We start from the raw sequence: 21044 nt of genomic DNA, 5'->3' as shown, positions 1-21044 counted from the left end.
TAAATAATTTAATAATTAAATATAATAAATTATTTAACTCTTCATAATAAATTTAGTTATAACCATTTGCAGCGGTTGCTTTTTATAAAATAAATATGAGTGCTAGGGGTCAGCAGAATTTGTGATGTTTAGTTATCAATTAGTCATTATTAATATTTTTTATAGTGTGAGATGACATCTAATGATATAAGATTAATCATTTTTCTTTTGATGATTAAGTGTCGGCCAAATTTCAACAAAAATATTGCCCCCTATACTTTTTCAATAAGTATTAACTACTTTCACTTCTTTTTTTATAACATCTGTTAATGACTTAATGTTGTCTAATAATTTTCAAATTTCTGGATATACAAATTTTACTCAACTTTTTTATTTTACAATAATAGATCCGAATCAATTCAATTTTCTTTCAATTATTACTTGAAGTTTTCCTTAAAATTAAACAAAAATGCTATCGTGTATATTAATAATTACTTAATCAGCTAGTAAATTATCTACTATATATATATATATATATATATATATATATATATATATATATATATATATATATTATTTAACTCATTTTTAATAAATATTTCGTATTTTAACATATATATGAATAACTAATTTAATAGTTAATTTTTAATATATACATAATATAGTTATTATAACTAACGGGTTTTTGATAAATTGTTTTCGAAAAGTAAAAATTTTACCAAATTAAACTTTAATAAAATCTAGAGCAACCAAAACAAAATAAACTACAAGTATATATAACATAATTGTGCATTATTATGATGTAATTGTACTCTCCTATCGTGTCTCCATGTTCCTTTCTTTCTATTCTATCTTCCATCCATTGAATTATAAAAACTATGCTCAAAATATGAATTATTTTTTAAGTTAATAGAAAGAAATATCTAAAAGTTAGATTATGATATCCTATTCTTATTTGGCTGTATGACTCATCTCCTCTTCTTTCCATTTTAGATACAATTGAGGATTTAGATCCTACATTCTATCCCTACATATATAATAGATTCTAGATATTATACATCATATAATATATTCTAGATATTATACATCATTTTTTGGCGAGTCTCCACTAGTTATGGTGTTATTTTTTTTACAATAATATTATTTAATTTGATATAATCAGTTATGAATCAAAATTTTATTTAACAATTTGTTGTTAGTCAATATTTAATAAATTATAATATAAATAAAATGACATTCGAACTCTTAATATTTATTTAAGCTAATAAATAAGTAAATTATTTGATTAATCCAAATTATTTAGCTACCTAAGGATTGTTGAGATTTCAATCTTTAACAATTGCTATCTTTTTTCTTCGTTTTTTGACTCTTCTTAGAGTTGTCCCAATCGAATGCAGAGATGTCTTTGAATTGCATCCATGTAAGTCAAATGTTGAGTAATAACAAAGATCTTTGCTCTTAGTAAATATAAATATATCGGGCCTGCTACACATACAAGTATCCAAGCATCCAAGTTGGCCCAGCCCAAATCGAAGACACGCGCATAAGGAAGCATAACATGGCGCGTCAAAATCACGCGCTCAACACTACAACCGTTACGTATGGAAAACTCTTCCACTTCCTCCACTTCTTCCACTTCTCAAAACGCTTCGAAACCAAGGAAACCCTCCCATTTTCGAGCAAAAATCAAAGTTCAAAATATCCAAATCGTTGTTCGAAACCTCCATCAAAACAACATCAAACTCTCCGTGAAGAATCTGAAGAGAAAACGAAGCAACAACACTCAACGTAAGTTCATCAAGATTACTGTATATTTTAGTTTTCTTCTACGTCGTTCTTCTAGGGTTTACTGTGCTATTATTCTTGCTTCTTTGTCACACTGTTCTAAGTTCTACGTCATTCTTCTAAGTTCTACGTCGTTCTACATTCTTGTTCTAAGTTCTCTTGCTACTGTTGTTGATTTTCGGGGCTTTATTCCGTAGATTGGGGGTTGTATACTGTTTGAACTTGTAATGTGACTTGATATTGATGCATGTTTGAGTGATATCTCACTGATATATATGAATGTATCTGAATAATATCTATCTCACTGTTATCAATGGGTGTATCTGATTCTTACATATGGGTGTATCTTACTCTTATCAATGGGTGTATCTGACTCATATATGCGTGTATCTTACTGATATCTCAATTAATTTGATATTGAAGCATGTTTGAGTGATAACTGACTGATATATATGGATTTATCTGAATAATATCTATGGGTGTATCTCCCTGTTAACAATGAGTGTATCGGATTCTTACATATGGGTGTATCTTACTGTTATTAGACCTTGTAATGTTGCTTGATATTGAAACATGTTTGACTGATATCTGACTGATATATATGAATGTATCTGAATAATTTCAATGGGTGTATCTCACTGGTATCAATGGGTGTATCTTACTGTTACTAATGGGAGTATATTTGTGTGTATTTTTTGTTTCAGACAAAATGGCAGCAAGAAACCAAACGAAAGACCTTAAGTGTGCCACACATCTACTGAGTGATAAGTTCAGAAACATGGCTGAGGAGAAGAAGGCAATTGTCAGGGATCTCGGATTTGGTGGGTTGATGCACGTCCCACCTCTAAGGGTGGATCACCAACTCTTAAGGGAACTGGCAAACAACTTCAAACTTGGGGAGAACAGACTGAAGACAGGATATGGTTCTTTCCAAATAACACCAAAGACAATAGGTGATGCGCTTGGCATCAATGCAACAGGTAACTAGCTCAAAATTATAGGTGTATATTAAGTTCATGCTTGGGTATATTTAAGGTTGATACTTGGGTGTTTTTGAACCGATTTTGATACTTTGTTGTTTCCTTTTTTGTAGGAAATCTGTTTCCTGAGAAAGTTGAGTATAAGCAACTTTATAAGCAACTTTCTGATGATGACAAAATAATTTATAGAAGATTCCAGGGTAAGACCCTCAAAAGTCTTACCGATGAAATGATGGAAATAGGCGTTGGCAGCGAAGAGGAACGCCTGATGTTCAAGAGGATATTCATCCTCTACATACAGATGGCGTTCCTTTTGCCAACGACGATAAACAAAATATCGCCCGTGCACCTCGCCCCAATTTTTAAGATGGACGGCATATCAGAGAGAAACTGGGGGGCGCATGTTTTGACCTTCTTGATCAAAGGCATCACAGACTACCAGGAGAAGAAGAAGAAGGCAATTGATGGCTGCCTCTTTGCCCTCATGATAATATACTTTCATCTTTCTGAAAACAAAGGCAAGAAGAGGGCCGAAAGACCACCAAAGCCTTGGATTGCCAACTGGACTAAGGAGAAGTTGGTGGAAAGAATGACTGCAGAAAAAGAAGAAACTTTGGTAAGTAAACATAATATGTTGCTTGTATTTTATTTACCTGAATGCTGCTAGCTAAAATATCTCATGTTTCAGGGGATTGTGAAGATGGCGGAGACAAGAGCAAGACAAAAAATGAAAGAAAAAGAAAAAAAAGAAAAAAAACAAGAAATCAAAAAAACAAAAAAAAGGAAGGCGAGTCCAACATCGTCTTCGGAGACAGAAACAGCTACTGACAGTGACACTTCTACCTCTGAGTCTGAGACTCAACAAGACTCGGAGGATTCAGCAAGAAAGGGGGAAAAGTAAGTACCATACTTGGGTGTAATTTCTTTTTCAAGTTGGGTGTATCTTGTTGATCACCTTGGGTGTATTTTTAGTATGTTCTAAATAATCACTGTTTGCCTTCCAGAATGGACTCCAGAAAAAGAAAGCAGAGGCAAGAGGAGCCAGATTCTGATTCAGAATCTGAATATGAACAAAGTGATGAGTAATGTCCTGAAATTATTACTCCTTTCTTTTGGCTTCATTATAAAGATCTCGTGTATTAACTGAAGTGTCTGTTATTAACTTATAGGAGTGAAGAATCATCACCTGCAGAGAAGGAGAAGGAGAAGAAAAAAACAAAAACAACACCAAAAAAGTAAGCACTTCTTTGCATAATATTCTGTGATAAAATTAATTTTTTATTTCTGATTGGTACTCTTTTTTTTCCACCCAGAACACAACCAAAAAAGAAAAAAGTTCTCGTGGAGGATTCACCTCCTAAAGAAGACCAATACTTTGACGGGTACAGTACCTCGTAAGCTATATTACCGTCTATCGTCGTAATTATTTTTGTTAACATCTTCTTTTATGAATGTAGTGAGACATACGAAATATCAAGTGACGAACTGGATGAATGGCTAGGGCAAAATGTTGATAAATCTGCTGCAGAGGGGTATGTCTTGATGGGCTGTCTATTTCATATTTTGTTGTGTTTTGTATGCTAATAATTGTTTCTTGTTTCGCAGCGAGAACCAACCTGACCTGCGATCGACAGAAGGTCGCTATGTGTCGTCTGAAACGTAAGAAGCTTTATTATTTAATAAAATCTTGTTATCATGAATTGGGTGTGTCTTGTGGTACCATTTGGGTGTATTGAGTGGATCAAGTTGGGTGTATGTTGTCTAATAAGTTGGAATATTAACTTTGTTGTATTGGGTGTATCTTGTGCATTCATTTGGGTGTATGTTGTTTAATAAGTTGGAATATTATTTTGTATGAATAACATGAAATCTGTTTTAGAATACCTGCTGTGAACTTGGGAAGTGATGGTCCTTCCTCTCAAGGACACACAGAACAGAGTAGTGTAAACCAGCCGTCACAAAGCATGTAATTTCTCTTTCAAATAACCGTTACTTTTGTTCTTCCTATTACCCTTCTACTTCTAATTCTGTATATATTCTTTTTAGAAAAAAAAGCCCTTTATTATTTTATTCAAGAAAAAAAAGGCAGGAAAAAAAAGCAAAAACTGCAATTATGTAAGTTCTCAAAAAAACAAAGCCTGTCTTCTTTTTGAATTGTTGGGGTGTATTTCTTGAATTTATTTGGGTGTATTTTAGGTTGAGTCCATCTGATTCGAATATGATGGTTGTGAGGGAGCAGACACCGTCCGAAGCGCTAGCAATGTGAGTTTTCCAATAATATTTCAACCTTATAACCTTATTATTTTCAAAGGCGTTGTTAACCTTTCATTTTTCTTCTTGTTTAGAGTCCCGATTCAGGTTTTTGTGCCGGCATCCCAAACAACCGCTGAAACAGATTTTGAACCAACCCCTATGCTACAGATTGAAGGGACTACAGAAACGTAAGAAATAGTATTGAGTGTATATTTGTTTGGAGTTTGGGTGTATATTAGCTAACAGTTTGGGTGTATATTGTTCCTGATTAGTTTCTTTTACGTCGTGATTAATTTTTTGTAACTGTGCAGCACTCCTGAAACCCCCAAACAACTTCAAGAGACCACACCCACGGTTCCCCCAGCTCCAACTAAATTGTAAGTTCATCAGACTAAAATCAATCTTTGCTTATCATCTGTATATTCTTATTCTTATTCTTATTCTTATATATGATGACGCAGTCATCCAGACGCAGAAGACGCTGCTGCCCTGTTGATGATGGCACGCACAGCTTCCTATGTTCCGAAAACAGATCCAGGGGTGCCATCATTCAGTCTTGGATTGACTGATTCAAGCCAGGAGGGGGCGTCAACGCAGGAGACAGAAATGGAAAAATCTCCAGAAGCTGCGAATTTGATAGAACAATTGGACAGTTTGGTCCAAAGAATAGCTAGCAGCGCGACGAAGGAAAAAAACACAAGTCCACAAATTCAGAGGGAGACTGGGGGAGAAAGTTCTGCAAAGTTTGAAACTCCTCGGGGATTATATCAGATTACGGATGATATGAAACAAAAGTGCTACATCTGGGGGACGAGACTGAAGGAAGATGCAGATGGCAATACTAACGAGTATGAGGAAATGTGCACTCTGATTGGCCAAGGAAAATACATTTTGATGAGAATGCACCTTGCTTCCCTCCAGGCAAAAAGTGATATAGAATCTCAGGTAATATTATAATAAGATTCATGTTTTTACACCAAAGTCAATTACAATGCTTATTAATGTAAGATTGATTTCGGCATATATTTCTAGATTGTATCTGCCATCTGCCTCATCCTCAACAACAAAAATGAAAAGAGATTTCAAGAACAAATATACTGTCTCCCCCCCGATATTGTGGTAAGTCTTACTTCTACGAACTTCGGGTGTATTTTCTGTATTGATTTGGGTGTATTTGTCACGTTTCATTGGGTGTAAGTTTAGTATTTCATTTCTCGTTTCCAATTCTTGCAGTGCATGGCACTTTCGGATCACCCAAAAGGGGAATTCGTATCACCGAAAACGAAAAAGGAATTCAGGGTGGAAGCCTACCCGAGTTTCATTCCCTTCATAGATAGAAAAAAATTGACTTCGCACCCATATGTAAGTTTTCATTTGCTAAATTTGTTAGTAGGCTTATTTACTTATTTGCAAAATAAAATAACACACTGTTCGTGTGTGGCAATCCTTCAGATTTTTGCCCCTGTCTGCTACGCCGGGCATTGGTGGTTATGGCTGATAAATACAAGAAAGCGTAAATGTCAAATACTTGACCTGCTACACAAAATAGCTCCCACTGATGAGAGAAAGGCCATTAATAAATTCACTGTAAGTTGCCTCTGTCTTCTTTACTTTAATAGATAGGTCTATTTCGTTAGTTGTGATGGGTGTATATTGTCCATTCAGTTGGATGTATCTTGCACATTCATTCGGGTGTATTACTGATTTGTTTTCGTATTTAAGGGATACGTATTTTCAAGATTGATAACATATGCCGGCGGGAAACCTCTTCAGAAAGGGGAGAGGGAGAAGGAAATTAAATCACCATATGTTAAAATATCAGGCCAAAAAACAAGGTATAAATTTGTGAGTCTGAACATTAAACTTTTGTAAATGAGATTTGTAATTTATTTTATTCGTTTTCAGCTATGACTGCGCTGTGTACGTTATGAAGTGGATGGAGATAATTGAGCCGGAAAACATCAAAAAGGGGAAGTATCAATGGGATAATTGGCCACAGGTAACTGTCTTTAAAACCATATAACTCTGTATTACTTTACTGAATTAATATTGCTGTTTAAACAGAATATACTTTTTAATTGTAGGAGGAGGTGGACCACTATAGAGTGGAGTACGCATCCCGGATACTATTGAGTGAGATGAATACACAGAGAGATCGGGCAATTAGAGAGAGTAGTGCTATAAGGCTGTCGAAGCCATCATCTATATTATTAAGTCCGTTTTGTCAGATTAATTCTGCTGATATAGAAACTGGGTAATCCAACTGCTTGGTAGTTTGTAAATTGAACAAATGATGTAAATATTTGCCATTTATCAACAACTTCTATTCCATGTATATTTTTTCCCATAGTTAAACTATCTGTGCTGGTAAACTGTCTGTGATGTATTCAAAAGCTGTATTACAGGTGGTAAAATATGAAGGAAAAAATCAAGGCATATATAAACACAAATTATAAACTGCTACACCCAACGCAAGTCTAATAATACACCCAAGGTTGTATTAAATATACACCCAAACTGTCTGCACTGTATTCAAAATGTATGAATTACATGTACTAAAATTTGAAGAAAAACATCAAATCAAATATAAACCCATAACCTGAGAATTTTTACAGCTTTTGTTTTATATATATCTATATATGTGTCTATATCTAAATTGTGAATTAACGAAAATACACCCAAAATAACGGTGCTTTTACACCCATATTCTGTAAAACTATACACCCAACGAGTTATCCCCTGCTGCTGGTACCCTGAACTGATAACTCATAACGTGTCCTTGATATTGGCTGCAATTTGAATGCGCCGCTGATGCAGCATCAAACAGGTTTATCTGAAATATAACACACACACATTACCTAAACTATTAACGAGAAAAATAAACTCAATCGCCACAAAATTAAAGAACATTACTTTTACCTCGCTTAAAACTTTCGTCTTCTTCTTCTTTGTGGCATTTGCGATCTGTTTCTCCAGCTTTGAACCTAGCCTGTTTTTTGGACGTCCTCTTGTTCGAATCCTTGGCGGGCTTTGAAGCTCGTTAACGGATTCCAAGTTGGCGTCTTCGTGGGATAAAGAAGATGTCCCCTTCCTTTTGGCTTTTAATGCTTCCATCTCGGCCATGACGTTATCGTACGCGCGGTGCAGAATTCCAGTCAGCTCCTCCGATTCGGAGGCAAATTCGCATATATTTTGCGAACGAAAAACCAATTGGTCGAACCTCTTGCTTCTTGGCTCCATTAGTGGCTCGTCGTGGCTGCTCTTGATGTGTGTGTGTCGCCTCTTTACCTTCTTGCTCCATCGTTCCAGTATGTATCTCGGTGACACTTGGCTTACTTGTTCGAAGCTTAACACGCTTAGTGCGTGACGGCACAGTATCCCTCTCGACTCGAATAATAAGCAATGGCATTTTACCTCGGCTGCAACCGAGTCGTAAGTAACCGCAAACTTGTTGAATATTGAGCTGGAAACTTGTTCTCCGACTTCGTATACTGAATAGCCTAGAGCGGAATTCTTTAGTCTGGTGATGCAATTCGCCTTTCCTCTGAATTGCGCTTGGACTTCCCTAAACTTTGCGTGAGTGTACGCATCTTGAAACTGAGCTTCAATGCAGGATTTGGTTGCACACGGTATGACCGTATGAAAATCTGCAGCGTCTGATTCTCTCTCTGCTTGCTCCCTGCTTCCGAGGCAATTATCGTATTGTTTGACGAACTGAATAAGCGAGCTGTTCCGGGTGATATACTTGTTAAAAAATGAATGCATGCTCTCGCTCCTTTGTGTGCTTCTCATCCCTGCCCAGAAATGGTGATCCAGATAGATAGGAACCCATATGTGACGGTCTTCGTACAGATCTGCATAATACACCCAAAGACAGTCTATAAATACACCCGAAAAAACATGCAATTTACACCTCTGATGCAGATTTTAAAAAGACATTACCTGAAAGCCACTTGTTGTCCCCAAGACCAAAATTCAGCAGAAAATCGTTCCAATTCCTATTGAATGAGTCTTTGCTGTGAGAGTTCCAAACAACTTGGCTCATTTCTTGTTCGATATCGGCATGTCCCTTGTACCCGTTTAATTTGCTTGGAATCTTCTTCATGATGTGCCAAATGCACCAGCGGTGAACTGTTGTTGGCATACAGGCCTCTAAAGCCCTTTTCATGGATGCGCACTGATCGGTGAGAAACCCTTTCGGAGCGTTTCCTCCCATGCAACGAAGCCAGCTTTGAAATAACCATTTGAATGATTCAATTTCTTCGTTCTTCATCAAAGAGCATCCGAGAAGTGTTGATTGACCGTGGTGATTCACCCCGACAAAAGAACCACAGACCAAATTATACCTGAAACAAATTACCATGGTCCAGAATGCAAAATCATTATCTACACCCTAACAAATGCTTCGCATACACCCAATGAATCAGCCAATATACACCTCTGCTGCGGATTCGTAAAAATAAATTAATTTGGCATCATAAACAGGGACAGTTTGTTACCTGTTTGTATTGTACGTGGTGTCGAATGAAATGACGTCTCCGAAATACTCAAAGGCGGCTCTGCTTCTTGCATCGGCCCAAAAAGCCAGCTTAATCGATTGATCATCTTCGAGTTGGAGCTCAAAAAAGAAATTCGGATTCTTCTCTTTCATTCTTAATAAATATTTCCCGAATTCCTTTGCATCTTCTTGTTCGGAAACATTCCGCACTTCCCTGGTAATGTAATTCCTCACGTCCTTTTCGATAAAATTTAACTCGCGGTGACCCCCGGCAGTCGCAACAAATGATTGGTAGGTTTTGCTTGGTCTGATACCGGCCTCCTCGTTATTCTCTATCGTACGACGAATGGACATGCTTAGTTCCCTGTGCTGTTTGAGCATCTCTGCTTTGCTTGGGCAGCAGGGGTGTGAATGATCCAGCACAACCTTTGAAATGATCCAAGCACCGACATCCTTCAATGTGTGTATATAAATTCTTGCAGGACAGTTTAGACCGGCTGTCGGATTGGTCTTCTCGGTCGGAGATATTTTAGATTTCCATTTTCCCTCTCTGCTACATGTAATCAGTTGGTTCTTAATCTCGTTTCCCTTTCTATTTGTGCACCGAACTCTTGTAGAGAAACCTGCAGCCTTGGCGTAGTTCCTGTAAAATTTTCCAGCATCTTCAAGGGTGGTAAAGGTCATTCCAACCTTTGGAACAAGCTCGTCATCAACAACTGAGAGAGGCTGCAAAATACACCGTGTCAGAACTGTAAATACACCCATAGATATGATTCAAATACACCCAATCATGTCTAATACGATACACCCTAACCGCAACAACTCAACAACAGAATGACTTTTAAAGCCATAAACTGTAAATACACAGCATGCAGATATAATACAGTTCTAAAAACACACCTAATCATGTCTGTTATAATACAGCTGAACAACAACAAGTAAATTAAAATAACAAAAAACCAGTAAAGTGTAGATACACCCACACTTCTAGCTAAAGTACACCCAAACAAGAATTGATCTACACCCGAGCGTCTGCTACAAATTTCAGGTAATTAATCACAACTAATACATTGAATCGACAAATTCAGGTAAACGTGTTACTTTCACAGTAATGTTCAGCAATTTTTCAACTACACAATGCTATACAAATTACTGAAAGAAATTTCATACTAATCCTATGTAAATCAAACCTCAGGGACTTCGTTAGATTCTGACTCATAATCCACTTCGCCTGCATTCATATGACAATCTGAGGTTGAATGATCCATTATCTTCAAAAGGAGATCAAACTTTGATTTCGAAAAACAACAAATCAAAAATAGAAAACGAATATCGAGTTGCAGAGAGAGACAAAGGTAACCTAAACGAAGAAGATGCTAGTGAGAAAAGGAGAAGAAAAGAACAATGGAGAAGAAAGAGGGTAAACGCGGGAGAAGAAGAAGAACGAAATCTCAAAATAACGAAAACGAAAAGGGAAAGAAATATTTTAAATCTGGTAGTTAGATATACACGCGATGTTATATAGCGCGTGTAATCAACGTACCTGAAGCAGCGCGTATTTTGATCTTATTGTTTAATGAACTTGTATGGCATACAAGCCATTAGGGCTTGTATGCAGAGCTTTTCCGTAAATATATATAGATACACCCATTTGAATTTAGTGTCCCACTCAATTTGAATTTGGCATAATATTAATGATGGATGAGATGTAGGGGTGTTCGCGGTGCGGTTTGGTTCGGTTTTAAGGAAAAAAGTTATCCGATCCGAATGCTTAATTTATGTGCAGTGTGATTTGGATTGGATGAACTTTTTTTGGAAATCCGATCCGATCCGATCCGATCCGATTACAAGCGGTTTGGATCGGTTTGGATTTGCAGTTTTTTAAATAAAAAAAAATTAAATACATATAACAAGTCTCAACATCAAATTTTAAATAATCAACAATGACATAACAAGTCTTAACAATATCTTAAAAAGGCAACGATAACATAACAATAGAAATAAAATTATAGGTTAGTTAAAATAAATAAATAAATAATATTTTGAACATAAAATATTTATTAAATAATAATAATACATGAATAATAGAAAAATGTATAACAAATTAAACATGTTATAAGTATAATTGTAAATATAATAATAAAATAATAATATTATAGCATGTTGTGCGGTTGGATTGGATTGGATCGGTTATGAAAAATAGATCCAATCAAATATGAATTAGAGCGATTTTAATCAGTTTTCGGTTTGGATTGAATTGGATGAGCGGTTTAATTTGGATCAGTTTGAATTTGAACACCCCAATAAAATGTATTCAAATAGTAGTATTTGCAAACTCATTTGTTTCATTTAAGCCAAAACATAATAGACAATAAATTAAATATATTATTATATTATTCATTTAGTAATAATAAGTACAATGAGAGAATTTCACTTCTACAATACTATTCTTCTATAATAATATATTATTATATTATTCTGCATGCATTGAAGGCTTGAAGCTGAGTTTTATTGTTCCTATTACATACATAATTATTAATAAATAACATAACCCAACATCACTTGTAGCACATATAAGGTTTACTTATATGTTATTAATTACTTATAAGGTTTATTGTCATCAAGATCAGGACAAAAGAGTTGTTGATCATCATCATCATCTTGAATCTAATGACGATGAAGGCCTCTGCAGCATTTAACACAATACTTATGGCTGAAATAAGATATCCAACCACAGCAATCATAGCGACAATGAGTACTCATTAGCAATTGCCTCAGGCGCGACTCATCGCCTAAAAAAACAAATAAATCATAAATAATATATTGATGTTATGTTTATATAGTTTATTAACATGTTTATTGAAGACATCAGTGTAATTTTGAATTAATGATTTGAACTATTATAAATTAAAAGAGAATTTTGTTTGAAAAATAAAATAAAACTATAATTTTTTTATAATTTAATAATTCAAGAAAACTAAAAAAAAATTGATTAAGCTAGATATAAATTAAGATTTTCATGTATATTAGTAAAAAATCAACCATCATATAGCCTATGGTTAACATAGTATATATTGGATTATATGTATTACCGTACCGTCTAATCTCTCCTTCGTGTCTTGAAATTTTAAAAGAGATGAAAATGAAAATAATTATAAGAGAACTAGAACAAGAAAACTCTAGAATACATTTTCTCAATTCACTGATGAACTAAGAACAGAAAACTTTGTAGATAAATATATTTAACATACAATAAAAACGGGTAGCATAATCTTCTCTATTTATAGGCAATATACGAGAAATAACAAAGAATATATATATATATATATAATAACTAAGACAAACCATCTAATTTCTTTAGTTTGTATGAATTTATTCAACTTTATCTTAGATAGGAATATATAATTTACATTCTAATTCATTCTTATCTGATACTGTCTGATACTATATTTTTGGCCGTTTGTCCTTTGATTCTATTTTTCATTTTTGAGATGGATATAATCTGATACTCTGATACTATATTTTTCATTTTTTATCCTTTAATTCTGTCTTTTATTCATGAGTTATATATAAAGTTTTTTTTAATTAAAAATCATACATATAATTTGAATGGTAAATTACATAAATAAAGGTTAAGAGAGGAAGAAAGTCAGCTCTTCTTGTTTTTTTTAAATTTTTCAAAATAAAAATCTAAAAATTGTTTGTTAGATACAATTAATTACCAACTGACCTAGGCTTAACTCATCATCTAAAAGCCAAACAAATAAATCATAAATAATATACTGAAATCATGTTTATATAGTTTATTAACATGTTTACTATGCTCATCATCAGTGTAATTTTTAATTGATGATCTGAGCTATTAGAAATTAAGAAGAAATCTTGTTTGAAATAAAACTTTATAAAAAAATTTCATAATTTAATAATTCAAGAAAACTAAAAATTTGATATATTAAGCTAGGTATAAATTAAGAATTTTTTGTATATTAGTGAAAATTAACGGGCCAACAGTTAACATATTATATATTGAATGAAATTATATATATTAGCGTATCGTCTAATTTCTCCTTCATGTCTTGATCAAGTGAAACTTTAGAGGAGATGAAAATGAAAATAGCCATAAACAGAATTACAACAAGAAAAATTCTGGAATTCATTATTTTTCTTAACTCACAGAATACAGATAAACCCACAACAGAAAACTTGTAGATGGAGTACAATAAAAAAGGGGAGAGCGGGCTGAGCGGCCTAACTACTTCTGTATTTATAGGTAATATATAAGAAAGATTAAGAAATATATATAATAAATAAGACAGATGATCCAATTTTTTTAGTTTGTATGAATTTAGCCTTATCTTAGATAGGAGTATATAGGTTGCATTCTAATATGATCCTTATCTTATCTGATACTATATTACTATCTTATACTATATTTTTGATCATTTGCTCTTTGATTCTATTTTTCATTTCTGAACTATACATCATCTGATACTACACTTTTTGCAGTTTAACCTTTGATGTCGTTTTTTATTACTGAACTATATATAATCTGATACGTAATACTATATTTTTGGCAATTTGTCCTTTGAGTTCTGTTTTTTATTCCTGAGTTATATATAAAGTTTTATTATTAAAAATTATATATGTAATTTGAAGGGTAAATTGCTTAAATAATTAAATGAAATGTACTCCAAACATTACTTTAACATTTAACATTTTTCATGTCTTTCGCAATCACTTAAATCATAAAACATTGATGTTCTAAATAATAGCTGTTTTTCATAATATTAGAATAAATTTTTGTGAACTCTAATAATTCATTATGATTCATATTATTAATAAAATTAAGTACAAAAACTGCATTGGGACTATAATGTCATGGTCATTAAACTGCTAGCCATAAACATCAATCTTAATATGTGTTTAGAAGGATAATTTTGTTATTTTAGAGATAAGGTATAAAATGATAATATTTTCATGTTCAAAAATCTAAATACTAGAAAAATTACACTATATCGATTTTAGACGTTAAGGAAATTAAAAATTCATCTCAAAAATAGCAATGCTGAAATAGTGACCCTCACAAGACCCATTAAGCTAAATAAGGACAGCAATAAGTCCAATACTAGTTTTTAAGTTCAGTAGAAGCCATAAATCTATAATTAATTTCGAAATTATGTATTCTTTTATTTTAGTTTGTTTTGTTGTTAAAACTTGTCAAAAATTTGATTTTGTTTTAATTTGCTTAGTAGTAATTTTAGGACTTTTAAGTTTAAATTAAAGCTTATCCAATCCAATAAGATTTGATTTAAATTAGTTATGATATCTCTTAGGATCTTTAATTTAAATAAGATAATTAATAGAGTTAATTTTAGAGTCATATCTAAAAAGATTTGGCCAACTTTTAAGCTAATTTATTAAATCCTAGAGAATCAGTTACTCAAATCGACCGGTGTATTTCGCCATTGATATTGAACCCTGCCTTACTTGTAACAATTGAATATCCTTCGCTGTCCTAACTGAATTAGGAAAATATTTCTTATACAACTCGGATTGAAATGCATCCCAAGGTATAGCAGTATTATCTCATTGTAGAAGCGAACTCAATACACTAATCCTCCGACACTTGTTGCGTTTGCAAGGCTCGTTCCATCGCCTGAAACTAGTTATCAGCTTCCGTCGGATTCGTGGTTCCTCTAAAGATCGGTGGATTTATCTTCAAAAAAGTAACTAACGTCATCGGCCCATTTATGCCGTTACCCCCGTTTCTGTTATTAACTTGCTGGCCAAGGACCTCAGTCGTTGCCTGCATAGCATCTACCATGTTCTCCACGGTGTTCATAAAGTTCACAGGATTATTCGCAATTGTTTCAGGTTCCGCATTACTATTTCGGCCTCTGCCTCGACTGCGTCCGCATCCACGAGTCATCATTTGGTTCCTATTCACACCAAACAAGTAATATCAAGGTGAAATCAGTCTCAATATCTCAAGTCTAATTCTTCGAAGTCCCATACATGCTCTTGAAGAAATATGCCACAAATATCAGTTAAATATCCTAATTAGCATATACACATACCCAGAATACGCCTAGAAATATAGTCAGTCCGTCCCTCAGGCTCTATAGGAATGAACTGCTCTGATACCATAATGTAACACCCTACCACACAAAGCCTTATGCTTAAGTTGTAAAGTAGAGGTGACGAGGTATTACGACCTCTAAAAGAAAAGACGTATAGTTGAAAGAAAACCATAATGAGGAGCCTTGAAGAAAAAGGTAAACAAAATCGAAGAGGGCAAAATACAAAATATACATGTGGAGAATCTATATACACATATACATAGCCTATAATAATATATAACAGTCCAAAAGATAACTCTTCGCTTGTAAGGAAGGTCTCCAAACGCTCAACGAGGTGCCTCTCGACCTGCATTTGAAAAACAGCAGAAATATGTATGGAATGAGAACTGGAGGTTGTCAGCATGGTAAAGGTACCCACATAATTAATATACAAGATCTCGGAAAATTCAGAGGTAATCATAGAACTCCGACACTCAGATTAAACTTAAAATTTATTCTAAATCAGTAATGTCAGTAATCTAACTAAGGGGTTCTAGCCCTAGTCTAACTTTGCACCCTCCGTCTCCTCCAAACCTCCAAATCAATGGTGGAATAACGATCATCATTCCTTCGCCAAAAGAGGGTCTTTCAAAGCATACACAAACAATTCAAACAAAAAAAAACAGATACAGGCACAATTACAACAAGTAGAACAAATAGCAGATAAACAGAGTTAAGCAGTTAAGCATACCAAAGCAATGCACACTCAAGTAAAACATACAAATACAAATGATCTATGTCTATCTTATGTGCCCATGAAAGAATTTGAGAAGTTAAAGTGCCCGATCACATCTTGCGACAGAAAATTTACAGAGTATCGAATTTCAACCTAAAACAAGTGGTGACAAGTCACTGCCTTCACCCAGAAATACTCGTGTATCAGATGATTCAAATATATAAGTCACATGAACAATTCAGTCATAACTCATCAATGTCAATAACAATCTCAATCATATATCATGTATCAATTATCACCTCAATGCCTCATCAATTCAACATTCACTTCTCCAATCTTCTCAACTTATTCAATATGTCCACCTTGGTTCTAAAGCTTAAAAGATCTTTATCAGACTCTAAACAGGTGTTAAAAAGGTTTAGAAAACTAGAGAATAAGTTTTAAACTCAAAAGTTCAACTTTTACCTAAAAACAACAAACCACAAGTTTTTCCAAAATTTTCATTTCAAAGTCCATCGTATCACAATCCAAAACAGCCCCTCATGTCTCAAACCATATTCACATGCTTTCCAAATTACTTCACAACATACCAACACTTAAGACCACACAATTTATTCAACAAATTCATTCATACAATCTCACCAAATCCAACACTAACCATTAACACTCCATATCAAATACATATATTATATCTACTCCCAATCTCCAATCACAATGCACATTAGAGTTCCACAATCATTTTCTATATCCACAGAACATGAACAAATCACATAATTTAACTTATCTTACAGTCAACTAGTCTAAGTTTTCACGTGACGTTAAATATTAACTACGAAAAACCAAAATCATAACTTGGCCGATTTCTCCCAAGCTTAATACACCACGAAACCCCTCTTTGCAAGCTTTCTGACCTCCAAATTAAATTCAACGAGTCTCGGCCACCAAAACTTGATTCCAAGCGCTCTAATTCACGGATTCAATCTCCAATTCGACTTAAATTCAATATAATCCATACAAGTCACCACAATTAACACTAGGGTTCATAAAATTGGACAAACCACAAGGGTTTAGAATTTTCTTACCTTACCCATTGATGATTGGGGTAAAACTCAACAATTACCCGCCACTAGATCAAACCTAAATCATAAAAAACATCAAAACCTTCAATACCCATAACCAAGATTTACGAATTCAGTGGAAAGGAGAACTGGACATGAATAACAAAGTTTCTTACCACTTTGTTTAGATAGAATTGAAGAGGATTTCAAGACGAACGCGTGGCCGCAAATGACTCGTCAATCGGAACTCCGAATTGAAAGTGACGTGGAATTGAATTTTTTGAAGAGGTTAGGGTTCTCTCCTCCAATTCTCTTTTCTTCAACGTGATTCCAAGCTAGAAATAGGGAGAAAATGCTATTTCAAGGGTTTTATATGTTGGGCCTTGGGTCTAATATGGACTCGGCCCAATCGGTTTGACCTGTTGGTCCGATTTTAGACTAAAATATTTAAAATTAATGTAAAAATTTGTATTTTAATTATTTTTACATCTTTAAATTATAAAATTTAATTTTTTAATTTATTTAAATAATAATTAATTTATTAACTAATTATTTATTTATTTCGCAGAATTTACATATTGTATTTTTGGTGTATCTCTTTTTTATTCTTTTTAATTTCATCCATGTTTTTTATCAAATCTGGATCGAATCAAAAATAATAAAATATATAATTTAAAAACTTTTTTTTTAATAATTTATTATTTTAAATCAGCTAACCGTTAAAAAATCATACCAATTAAATTGATTAACCAAATTTTTGTTTTCAACAAGTTCATTGTCAAATAGTTTTTTATTAATTGAATCCAACCGACTAGTTGCATCTAATTCTCAAAATCATGCAATGAATACATACACATCTAAGTTTTACATGAAACTTTAACTTCATTTCAAATAGCTTATTATTAATTTTACAAGTAACTTTCTCATTTCAACTAGCTTATTATTGGAGGCGATTTTATTTTGTCTGGTTTATCATTTATGTAACGGAAATGTTTGGTAACCAAAGAAAATCAGTCAAAAATAATTATAATTTACTTTATTTAGCATTTATTAATTGTTGCGATAATTAATTAATGCTAAATAAGGCAAGTTTTAGCTGTTTTTTTGTCTTATATAAATGTCCCAAATAATAGACAAGAAATAATTTATTTTATTATTCGTTTAGTAATAAGTACAATGAGAGAATTGCACCTTTATTATTCGTATCCTTATTATATTTTGTTACATTATTCTTCATGAAGTTGTTTTATTATTCCTAACTAGTAGTGATATAATATCAGGATTACGTTAACTATTAGTTATATGATTCCGAGTCATCATTAATAACATTAGGGTAAAAGAACTGTTGTTGATCATCATGATCATGAATATGATGGATTTTTTTGCAGCACTTGATGCAATACCGCCGCAATTCCCCACGATAAACCCAATGGCAACAACCATGGCGACAATAACTTGGAGGAAGAAGCGGAAGCTCAGTTTTTTCTTTCCCATTTGCTTCATTCTTACCTAATTCAAATTAAAACCAAACAAATAAATAAACATGTCGATTAAATGATTAATTCTCAATCACAAAAAAAAATATTGATAAAAACTGGCCGGGTTGAACCGGTTTTCACCGGATCTCATGAGTGTCTGGTTCGATGAGTGACTCGACCCAGGTTGATTATCGGATGACTGGATTTCTAGTTGAACCGGTCGGGTCGAGCCGGATTTGATAACTATGCGTACATATATCTCAGAAAATGTAATTAATGAAATTTATTTTGGTAATTATATTCTTTTCTATATTTTCCTTTTATAATTTAATGATTTTGTTAAGAAAAAACTTTTTAATTAACAATCAGCTAGTAAAATAGTATATAAATAAATGTTAAGGAGTTTGAATTCTTATTGATTTATTGTAAAAAATAAAAAAAATTATAAAAAAGTATAGGAAAAAGAATAATATTAGCTGAAAATATACAATTGAGTACATGTTTTTTATTCTAAAAACTTTATATATTAATATTTTAAGATTAGTAGATAAGAAACTAGCTAGAAATCATTTTTAATTAAGGGTCTTAACTATTAATAAAGGGTAATAAAAATTGATCAAATTTTTCTCATAGTTTAATTCAAGCAACCTAAATATTGATTAAACTAAATAATTAAGATTAATTTTCCAAGAAATACCTAATAGATCAACATGAATCTACGTAGTAATATCATGTAATGATGTAGCTGATAATTAACATATTATATATTGAATATGATTATATATATTACCGTTGTTTGCGTCCAATTTTTGGTCTGTGTCTTGTTTGGATGAAACCTCAGAAGAGATCAGAGAGATAGTAGCCACAAATAGAAATAGAACAACAAAAACCTTAGAACCCATTACTTTTCTGAACTCAAAGATAAACCAAAAGAAAAGCTTTGTAGATATATTACTATTTTTAATTTATGAAAGGGAGTAGCCAATTCTTCTCTATTTATAGGAAATATACGAAGAATAATAAATCCTAAGACATTTTTAAGAGTTATCCAATTATTATATTCGTTTTTGTGAATAATCATTCACACGATTAATATAAAAAGCAATTACTTTTATTAATATAGCATTATATAAGAAAACGATAAATAATTTTTTGATTTTTTATTTCAAAGACAAATAAATTCTCAATTAATTAAAAATATAAAAGTTGTTCTTCAGTTTTTAAAATGCGAGACATTTAAGTTCATCAGAAAATTAATTTGTCCTTATATATTTTGAACGGAAAGACTTAAATATCTCGAATTTTAGAAGATTAGAGACATTTTTGTGTTTAAATTAATAAAAAACTTATGTGTTATCGAATTAAAAAATTAAAAACCTATTTAACTTCTCATGTTATATAATTGGATGCACGTATAAAATTATTTAACACTAATAGCATATCAAAATTAAATTTTTTTATATATATTGACGACAAACCGATCAATTTCTTTAGTTGAATTTAATTTAGCCCTATCTTAGAAGGAGTACATAAGATGCATTCCAAGATGATCACTATGTTAGTACTCTTGGCATTTTGCCTAGCTATTAATGTTATTAGTCAATGCATGATATCATATTGTAAAAAGTAAGAATAATTAGTAGAGTGTTCGATTTGGTCATGTACATGAATTTAGTGCAAAGATTATACATGTGACACATGTAGTAAAAGCAAGTTCAAAGTGCTGGATACAAAATTCAATAATTAATTCACGGCAGATTGTCACGGTAAATTTTAGAAGGTTAAATTTAACAGTGTTTGTAGAGTTTTCTAGAGTATTTGAGAATACTCTAGATGGTTCTGGAATGTTCTAGAATGTCCTAGAAGTTCCTGGAATATCCTAGAAGGTTCTAGAAGACTCTAGAAGATCATAGAGTATTCTAGAAGAGTGTAGATGTATATAGAAGTATAAAGAGTGGTATGGAATAATCTAGAAACAATTGAAAAGTTGTGGTAGGATAGATATTTGTAAAGAAGATTCTGGAGGATTAATCTGGACCGTTGATTAGATTTGATCTTAACCATCCATTGAGGAGGTGGATGGCTATAAATAGGAGGTAAGAGTTAGTGTAATGTGGGAATCATTTGTAACCACACTTGAGCAATAAAGTGTTCTTTCACCAAAGCTTCCTTTCTCTTGTGTTCTCTTATATTCTTAGCTTTCTTGCTAAGTATTGAG

The 21044-nt window shown here is 32.9% G+C and overlaps 1 protein-coding gene across 1 annotated transcript; it reads left to right on the top strand.

Annotated features, from left to right (window-relative positions):
- The first annotated feature begins 1580 nt into the window (after positions 1-1580).
- On the top strand, positions 1581-7255 carry LOC110268064 (uncharacterized). The gene is made up of 21 exons (XM_088500738.1): positions 1581-1767; positions 2469-2744; positions 2858-3360; positions 3433-3641; positions 3749-3826; positions 3914-3979; positions 4058-4126; positions 4202-4276; positions 4350-4403; positions 4624-4710; positions 4791-4859; positions 4941-5006; positions 5090-5185; positions 5309-5374; positions 5459-5942; positions 6030-6116; positions 6231-6359; positions 6450-6584; positions 6720-6832; positions 6903-6996; positions 7082-7255. The coding sequence occupies exons 1-21, from the start codon at positions 1581-1583 to the stop codon at positions 7253-7255; spliced, it is 3117 nt and encodes a 1038-aa protein (XP_088356864.1).
- The last annotated feature ends 13789 nt before the right edge of the window (positions 7256-21044 follow it).

The sequence above is a fragment of the Arachis ipaensis genome, chromosome B10 (genome assembly GCF_059453495.1).
Source record: "Arachis ipaensis isolate K30076 ecotype BB chromosome B10, ASM5945349v1, whole genome shotgun sequence".
NCBI lineage: Eukaryota > Viridiplantae > Streptophyta > Magnoliopsida > Fabales > Fabaceae > Arachis > Arachis ipaensis.
The sequence above is the reverse complement of the archived record's forward strand: the minus strand, read 5'-3'. Positions and strand labels throughout refer to the sequence as shown.

Excerpts from the sequence above, each read along its gene's own strand:
- LOC110268064 (XM_088500738.1), top strand. The coding sequence starts at position 1,581 with ATGGAAAACTCTTCCACTTCCTCCACTTCTTCCACTTCTCAAAACGCT. Across the intron at positions 4,277-4,349 it reads GATAAATCTGCTGCAGAGGG|CGAGAACCAACCTGACCTGC; the intron begins GTATGTCTTGAT and ends CTTGTTTCGCAG. Across the intron at positions 6,117-6,230 it reads GTCTCCCCCCCGATATTGTG|TGCATGGCACTTTCGGATCA; the intron begins GTAAGTCTTACT and ends CAATTCTTGCAG.